An 8,811-nucleotide genomic window follows, 5' to 3' on the forward strand; every position below is an offset into this window, starting at 1 on the left:
GTGGCTGTGGTGGGCCGGGCTGTTATGCAGTAAGTGCGACCCGCCCGCCAGTCGGGCAGCTCCGGCGCCGCGCGCTCCGCCGCCTCGGGGAGGTCTCGCCTGCGCCGCGGGGGGCGAGCAGGAGCCGGGAGGGGGAGACGAGACTTGTGAGGAGGCTGGAGCGGGGAGGCCCGAGGGAGGAGATAAGGATGTTCACCTGCCTGCGGGGCCATGGGGGTGGCTCTTCTCTGGGACTGCAGGGACAGACCGAGGACCAACGGCAGGGGAAGCTTAGGCTGGAGATTAGGAGCTTTCTAATACTGAGGGTGTTTCAGCATTGGCACAGGCTCCCAGAGAAGCCAGGCCTCTGCATTCCTGGAAGCTGCCCAAAGCAGGTCAGACAGGCAGTTGGCGGGGATGGATCCAGCAGGACCTGAGCAGGGCCTGGACCAGGCAGCTGCATGAGGTCCCTTCCAGTCTTACGTCCCTGCTGGTCGAGCAGGCTCTGCGCTTTGGGAGATTTCAGCAGTCTTGATGCTACTGTCAGCAAATGATGTCAGGATCACGGTTGTTAAAGTTTTGATTGCTCTTGTTTGCCTTATTGTCATGTTCCCTTTGTCAAATCAAGGTTCAGCTGCTTGACTTTATCCCTGAGCACTGTGGTAACGTTGCCTTTCTGTGTTGCATGTTAAAATCTTGCATGTTTCTAAGTGTTGTAAATTAAATCATGGGTAAATCAGATGGTACAATAACTTTCAAAAGGGCTTGCTCACCCTGCATAGTATGTTAGGTAATTATGGAAATCACCGTACCTGTGTAGCCAGGCTTGGCAGAATTCAATTTTATTATTATTATTTGGATGGCTAAAATCCATGTTTATTTTTAAGCTTTTTTTCTGATTTTTTTTATTGATTTGAAACTTTCAGGATTGCGCCAAATTAGGGGTGTGTTTTGGATCAGCTCTCCACAGGTGTTTGGCCCTTGTGTGATCTGAGCAAGGGCCAAACTCCTCCGGAGCCTGGCCTGACCCCTGGGTGATCAGGGCAGGGGCCAAACTCCCACAGAGGCCAGGCTGGAACAGGCTCTTGGGACTTTGCTTTTCCTCAGCTGGGCACAGTTAGGGGCTGTTGGTACTGGGCTCCTTACTGCTACCAGCCCTGCCCCTGCAGCCCTGCCACCTTTGACACAGTCTTAACGGCACAGTGGCTGGTGTGTATGTGCATGTGTAAAGTGCCCCCTGCCCCCCATTTCTATACCTCCATGCCAGAATTTATTTATTTTTTTATAATTACCGATGGAAATATTTTTCCATCTATCAGTGTCAGGTGAAATGGATGTCTATCAATAAAAATCAAATCCTGTCAAACCTGTGCATAGCCAGTTCCTCAATTTCTGATGTTGCTTATGGTAATTCACTAATATGATGCTAACAGATGCTGTAGGATGTCTATCAACTGTAAAAACCATTCCTATCACACAAAGGCAAATTAGGCAAATACAATTTGCCATAACCCCTTTGAACTTCACAAATATTATTGATCTTTCCTTTCTCTGTTGTTGATTAGCAGTGTTCCCATATATACATTAGAGGCTTGTCTTTGATATGTTTGATCCTTGTCTGTATCAGACAGTTTGACTACATAGCTGTGGATAATAAATGGTGGGGTCATAGTGAAATCCAGGTGGGTAGTGATGACTGTACCTCTATTCAGTAACTGATTGTGCGCTATGTGCAACCAAACCCATATTCTGTCGAACTTGCTCCATTTTAAGTTGCATTCCTGTGACTGACTGTCCTCTGTCTTGCAGTGGGAATTGGAGAAGCAGTGAATTTTGCTGCATATGCCTTTGCCCCAGCAACAGTGGTAACACCGTTGGGCGCATTAAGTGTTCTAGTTAGGTGAGCACCATCAGAAAAATCAACACCCATGCCTTTGCTCTTCCCAGTGAAAACAGTTCTCTACCCTCACCTTATCTTCTTCAAATACTCCATCCTCTGACTTCAATCCTACAGCGCGGTTTTGTCATCCTCCTTTCTGAACGAACGACTGAACATCCATGGGAAGATTGGCTGCATCCTAAGTATCCTGGGCTCTACAGTGATGGTTATCCATGCTCCACAAGAAGAGGAAGTATCCAGCTTGGAATCAATGGCAGAGAAGCTTAAAGATCCAGGTACCCCAAATACAGTGTTCATCTCACCTCTTTATAAGAGATGGCAGTAGGCAGAATTACTTGTCTAGACTGGGGAGGTTAAACAGTAATCCATTCCTCCTGCTTGTTCCATACCCAGTCAAAAGAAATATGCTCTGTGATGGCTGGTAGGACTCTTGTTGCTTAAAAATTGGATTGTTCGTGTTTTTGGGGACTGAGTGTAAAAGCCTCTGCCACCAAGTGGAGAGGCAGTGTTACACAAATTGCCAATTGCTCAAATCAAGAGTGAGACCTTATGAGAGAGGGCAAGATGCCTGGTTTATTAAGTGTGCGCGTGCACACACACCACATTCATACTCCAGTTTCTGTTCTGCGCTGGTATACATTACCAGTCTTCCCAGTACTCGGATCAATTTAGTGACCAGTCAAGTTGATCACGAGTAGGAGCCGGGCTCCTGCTGGTCCATCTCATCAGATGAACCAATGTTCCAGGATGACACACGGAACAAGACCCAAATTTGAAATGTCTCGCCCCATCTTTTATAGCCATGTCAATTCATCCAGTCCTCTGGGCTTTGCTGTGTTATAACTATGTTCTTCCTTGAAGGTCGATTGCTCTTCCCTCACAGTTCTGGGGCAGATTCTTCTTGTTTTGGTCTTTTATCTGTCTGCATTTTTCAGCCAGTCGTCAGCTGATGTTTTCCTTTTCCACAGACACACTCTCACCCGTTCTGTCACACATATAGCATACAAAGGTCGAGCACTTATATCAAGCTGAAGAGCAATGCAAAATGGAGTTTCTTAAGGCAATGCAAAACTCAAGAAAATACGTAATATTAAAAGCAATTGGCAAAAAGTCTATTTGTATAACAGCAGTGGCTGTTGTCAAGCCTGGCACAAGATGTATGGTGTAGGTGCACACTATATTTGTTTTTCATATGGCCCCTTTGATATGAAATTGTTAGGCAAGAGTTACAAAGGAAGCAAGAATCAGCAGCCACAATTTATCTTAATGCAACACTGGTGTAGATGAGAGGATTGTCAGTACATGAGAGAGGCAACATAAGACTAGGAGAAGACTAGTTAGAAAAGAAACTTAAAGTGAGTGAGGGAAGCACAGGAGAACTTAGAGAGAGATACCCCTACAATAAAAACATGGGATGTAGCAGTTGGAAACAAGGGATTGATTTGGGCAGTAGTATTAAGGGTAGTGAGTGAAATTGCAGAGGAGAGAAACCAAGCAGATCAAGCTACAACTCATCACAGGCCCTTATCACAGGGCCCTGCCGATGCAACGTGTAGCAAGACTAGAAGAGCCTTAATCCCAGCCTGCAGAGCTCTGCTAGTATCTCCAGTCCTGACTTACAGCCCTCTGCTGTTCTAGTTACCATTCTTACCCATTCTCTCTCTCCTGTCAGTGTTCACAGCACACATTACATGCAGCACAGATGTATAACAGCATTACCCACTATGTTGCAAATCTTAATGATTCTCATTCTGATCTAAGGATTCATTGTCTTCGCTGTGTGTGTGCTGGTGAGCTCCATTCTCCTCATCTTCGTGGCTGGGCCTCGTTATGGTAGGAGCAACGTCTTAGTATATGTTTTGGTCTGCTCTGCCATTGGCTCTCTCTCTGTGTCCTGTGTCAAGGGCCTGGGCATTGCACTCAAAGAACTGTTTGCTGGGAAGCCAGTGCTGAAAGAACCACTGATATGGGTGCTACCAGCTTGCCTGGGGGTCTGTGTCAGTGTCCAGATCAATTACCTGAACAAGGCTTTGGACATCTTCAATACATCTGTGGTCACGCCAGTTTACTATGTCCTGTTCACCACAGCTGTCATGATGTGTTCAGCCATTCTTTTCAAGGAGTGGCAACACATGGCCCTGGACAACATAATTGGCACAATAAGTGGCTTCATCACCATAGTCTCTGGCATTTTCCTTCTACATGCCTTCAGAGACATGCCCTTTACCCCAGACCTGCTGCCCCTCTTCCTAAGGCAAGGAGGGGCAGACCTGCGTACCTCATCTTGGAGCGGGGCAGAAAGGCACCAGTCATGTCTACATCAGCCCCTTCTGGTCCCAGAGGACATCCATAAAGGTTCTCAAAGTGTAAAAGAGGAGGAGGAAGTAGGAAGTGTATGAATGCTTGGAAAACAACAAAACTTTAACAACCACTACTAGATGCCTGAGAAGCCTTGAATTGCTACTGGTAGTTTTTTAGTCCTGCTACTGATCTCCACTTTGGTCTGATGCAGCAAGCTCAAATGAACATCACCAGCTCCAACTGTTGCCGGGAGTAAACAAGCATCATGTTTATCAGTGAACTGTGATCTCCCACTGGTAATGGACCTGAATATCATGCCAGGAGACTTGACTAGCTTCCAGGTGCTCAGAACACCAGACCTGGGCAAAACACCTACCAATGTGTTCTGGTTCCTTCTCAGTGTGTTCCTCTCTATCAGAATGTGCTGTGGTTGCTGCTCTACTATTGAGGCATAGGTCTATGGATGTATGAAGCAACCTGGCGATAATTATAACAACCCTTTTTGAATGTAAAAACCATTTTAGGTGGCCTTAAACATTTTTTTTATATTGAAAGTCTAACTTTTGCAAAGTATTCTGAAGTGCTGATCCTTGCAGTGTTATTGCTGCACCTATAGCAACACAGGTGACTCAAGTGTTTTAACATTGGAAGTATTCAGTATGTTTCAGAAGTTCATTTGTACAGCCTTAAAGTGCCTTCTCTGCTCACTTTAAGAGGTTATTTACTGAGTCAAAATCAAGAGCAGGACTAGATAAACTCTGCAGTGGTGCTATCCTGGCTCTTTGAATCTGGTTCCTTTGTGAAGTGTGACTCCTTTCTGGTATGTTTCACTGGGAAGGGAATATGTCCATTTACCATAATTGATTAAAACAGATTTGCTCCATTGCCAGTGTGGCCTGCAACATATTCATGCCAATAGCCACTGAAATGACACACAGTGGTATGAAGAACATGAATTTTCTTTATATCGGTGCACCTCTACTGACTGGGGATAGTGTGCCGTTATTCTAAAAGGGTGTCTGGATGTGTTCAAAAGTCAACTTGTAGAATATAACAGCTGTGTAGTATCAAGTAGGGGATTTCCTCTAAGAAAGAGAAGGTAGATTTGTCTCCTACATCCATTGTCATTATACTACTACACTTGGGTCTCTCTTTATGCAAATTTGTTTTGTGTGAATTTGCTTATATGTGAGACATTATTTACACCAGAAATTCATTGTATGCAAGAAGAAATTGCTTTGTGGGAAGCTGGCAGAGTTCCAGCCTGCAGGGGGCTGGGAGAAAGCAGAAGGAAGACAGTGAGATGGGGGACCATGTGCATATACAGCAATGTATGTGGCCCCAAGTAGCCTTGAGAGCAGCTCCAGCAGGTAAGTGGTAGGCAAGAGGGGGATTGAGGCCCCTGTAGGGAGGGAGCTGGGCATGGCTGGGCTGGGGCTGCTGCCGCCCAGCTGGGCAGTGCTTGGGGCCTGGGCCACACTGCAGCTGCAGGGCCCCAGCTCACAGCTTCTGTGTGGCCCTCCTGATCCCAGCCACACCGGGTTGCACCTGGTGGGCTACAGAGCCCGGGGGAGGGAAGCAGGGTGGCAGGAAACCATGCTGCTGCTTCCCTCCCCCGGACTTCTGCAGCCTGGTGGGTGACCCAGCTTGGTTGGGATCATTGGGGCCCTGTGGAGAAGCTGTGAGCTCTGCGTGCAAGAGGCACGTTGCCAGGGCAGTACAGGACAAGCAGCCGCAGGTGGGAAGATCACATGGCTTCTCTGCTCCCTGATGCACTGGGTTGCAGGGGAAGGAAGCAGGATGGCAGGGAACTTGGTACATATCCCTATTAATTACCTGTAATAATGGATTTGCTTTATGTAAGGGTTTTTTGGCATGCAACCCTTGCATGAAGAGAGACCTGAGTGCAATTGTAATTTTGGAAACCAGAGTGAGACTTAGGTAAGCTAATATAGTTAAATAAGGACTTGGAAAAAAATCATCCAAGGTGGAAGACATCAGTTGGTCACTATCCTCTTTCAGACAAGTAGAGGATAGTGTTACAGTTGTAAATCCATTTCTTCCCTCTGATGAAAGGTGCACACTTGTACTTGTGTTTAGACTGTCACATGACTTGGTATGGCCAACTAGCAGCACTGTTTCCTACTGAAGTGTAATTTACTGCCATGTCACACCATACTTCATGGAAAGAGGCTGAACCACACAAATTTCAACAGCATTTATTTGGGGTTTCCAAAAAGACTAAATTAATAGTAGGATCAGGCTATTCAATGAGTGTTTGAGTGGTTTGTGGAATGAGGCAGAACTTCCAGTCCAGTTTCTATGGGAAAATGATTGAAAGGCACAGATACAAACAGACCTGTGGTTAGTAGCTCAGAGGGATGAAAGGGTCACAGAACAAGTTACCTGTTAATTTTTTTCCAGAAGAGCTTGCACTACTTAGGATGCCTGAACCCATTCTGTTAAGAAAATTTACTGCTTTAATTATCTGGGCATAGACTATTTGTTTTAGTAACTAGATAAACAAATCTAGTCCAGGAAACCAATACATTAAACCACTTTACAGCGAGCAGAAAAATCAGAATCCGTAATCAGACTGCCTAGTAGGAACCAGAGGACTTGTATTTAACATTAGAAATTAGCAAGTCTATTTCTACTTCAGTTATTGATAATAAAACTGAACAGTAGTGACACAAGGTAAAGGGTAGGTCAGAGAGTCCTGCCAGCCCACCCCTAGATACAAGACATGCTTATTTTAAAAACTGATCCAATTCATATTTATTCTAATGTTTGGGAGAACGCACTTAGTGGAGCAAGCCAATAGTAAATGTTGCAGTTCTGCTTTAAAACAGTTGTTACTGAGCCACATGACTGACTTTACCTTCACAAGCTTTAAAATTATTTCCCATAATCTTAAATTACTGGGAAAGTTCTCACTGCCAAGCAAGCTCTTTTCAGGGTTGTTGACACAGCTATACTGGTGCAGACCTGTGACCCAGGCTGTCTTCTGCTCAACGCCATTCCCCATGGGTCTGGAGAGCAAATGTCAGTATGGCTGCACAGTCTGAAGAGTGGTGCAAGGAGAGGGTTAATTAGGAAGCTGAATGTGAACTTAGTACCATTAAAAGGAATGGTCCCAACCCTGGACTTGGGATTCACATTAGTATTCCCATTACCTCCACTTTGTACCAATACAGGAGCACTCCCTCCGAGATGCACAAAACCTTTTGCAGAGTTGGACATTTTGGAGCTATTGTGCTCAACATACTAGCCTCAGCACAAAGCCTGTACATGGAAGGCAACAGGTGGGAATGGGAACAGTACAGTGCCACTTGGAGTAGTAAACGTGCATCTGTTACAGCCTCATCTGGCTGTAATTGTCACAACTTGCATTTAAGTAAAACTGAGTAGCTGGTCAGAGCTGAGGCAGGTGACAGAGTGCTCTAGTCTGATGCAAAGGAGGGGGCCAGCCTCCCCAGAGCTTGTGTTCTACAGGTGTCCCATCAGCTGCTCTCCCCACTGACGTGCAGTTCTCCTCATTGAGGGGCTGGAGGAGCCGGTGCCAGGTCAATCAGTCAGGCTCTCGGAGAAGGCCGACTTGGATTTCTGCGTCTGCTCTAGCCGGTTCAGAATGAACTGACTGGTGTCTATGAAACGTTCAACACAGTTAACAAAGCAGGTCTCTGCCCGGCTGTCCAGCTTGGGCCCTGGCTTGTCCATGCATTTCTCCTGCTCGAGACACAAAGAGCCAGTCAGGGGAGAATTACAAGAGCCCAAAGCATGCACTTCCCAGAGGAAGAAACTTGCTCTTGGGGGTGCTGTGGGGAGGCCTGGGGAAGAGGGAGAAATATCTGGTTCTCTCCCACCAACCCTTCCGCTGCCTCCCTGGCTAGGGACCGACACCATTTAAGGCGGTACTAAATCCACCGAGGCAACGCCCGCGAGCCGGGGCCAGACCCGGCGTCTGGCTCTGGGCCTTCCCGCGAAGGAGCAGCGGCTCCAGGTACCTCGTTCTCTCGGTGCGCCAGGGCAAAGGTCAGGCGTCCCCGGATGGGTCTGCGCTACACCGGCGCCAGGGGGTCCAGAGCGCTCTTGCCCGGCTTCCCTCCCCTTGCCCCGGAACTCCCCTCGGGCCCAGCGCGGCGCTCACCCAGCACAACTCGGTCATCTGATGCACCAGCTGCTGGAAGCGCTGCTTCTGCGTCTCCACCTCGATGAAGTGCTGCAGCTGTGGGTCGCTGACACTCAACCCCGTGGGAGACGACGCCTCCATCCCAGCTCCGGCCGCGAGCGACCTTCACGTGTCTGGCCGGAGCAGCCCCGCCAAGAAGGGCGCATGCGGAGCTCTTGGCCCCGCCCATCCAGCTTTCAATTCGCCTTCGCCGAATTGCCCCCGGTCTTCCAGGCTCCGCCCCTAGGGCGTAGCCAACGGGCAGCCAATCGCCAGTCTGCCTCTGCCTCGCGCCGGGGACGTCAGGTAGGGGCGGGGCTGGGCTGCGGGGGAGGGGAGGGGAGGAGAGTGGCGGCCTGTGGTTTGAAGCCGGCCGCGGGCTGGGTGTGAGTGCGCGTGCGTATGGGTGCCTGCGGCGCGGCGCGACCTGCGGCGCTGCGGGGGCCGGGGGTGCCCCGCG

The 8,811-nt window shown here is 48.2% G+C and overlaps 2 protein-coding genes and 1 long non-coding RNA gene across 3 annotated transcripts; 2 read left to right on the plus strand and 1 right to left on the minus strand.

Annotated features, from left to right (window-relative positions):
* Position 1: 1 nt before the first annotated feature.
* Positions 2-6,248, plus strand: LOC102383552 (magnesium transporter NIPA2-like; the record flags this gene model as incomplete). The annotated part of the gene is made up of 4 exons (XM_006026533.2): positions 2-29; positions 1,789-1,879; positions 1,994-2,154; positions 3,641-6,248. Coding segments are annotated over 4 exons (918 nt in total), but the record flags the coding sequence as incomplete, so codon positions are not given.
* On the plus strand, positions 41-1,345 carry LOC112550752. The gene is made up of 2 exons (XR_003094727.1): positions 41-146; positions 315-1,345. It is a non-coding gene; the product is annotated as an uncharacterized LOC112550752 (long non-coding RNA).
* A 345-nt stretch (positions 6,249-6,593) lies between the features above and the next one.
* TIMM8A (translocase of inner mitochondrial membrane 8A) lies at positions 6,594-8,519 on the minus strand. The gene is made up of 2 exons (XM_006026520.2): positions 8,331-8,519; positions 6,594-7,909 (listed from the first exon to the last, which is right to left on the minus strand). Exons 1-2 carry the CDS (start codon positions 8,451-8,453, stop codon positions 7,748-7,750), a joined length of 285 nt encoding a protein of 94 aa, XP_006026582.1. The 5' UTR covers positions 8,454-8,519; the 3' UTR covers positions 6,594-7,747.
* Positions 8,520-8,811: the final 292 nt, after the last annotated feature.

This window comes from Alligator sinensis, unplaced genomic scaffold (assembly GCF_000455745.1).
Source record: "Alligator sinensis unplaced genomic scaffold, ASM45574v1 scaffold387_1, whole genome shotgun sequence".
In the NCBI taxonomy this organism is placed as follows: Eukaryota; Metazoa; Chordata; order Crocodylia; family Alligatoridae; genus Alligator; species Alligator sinensis.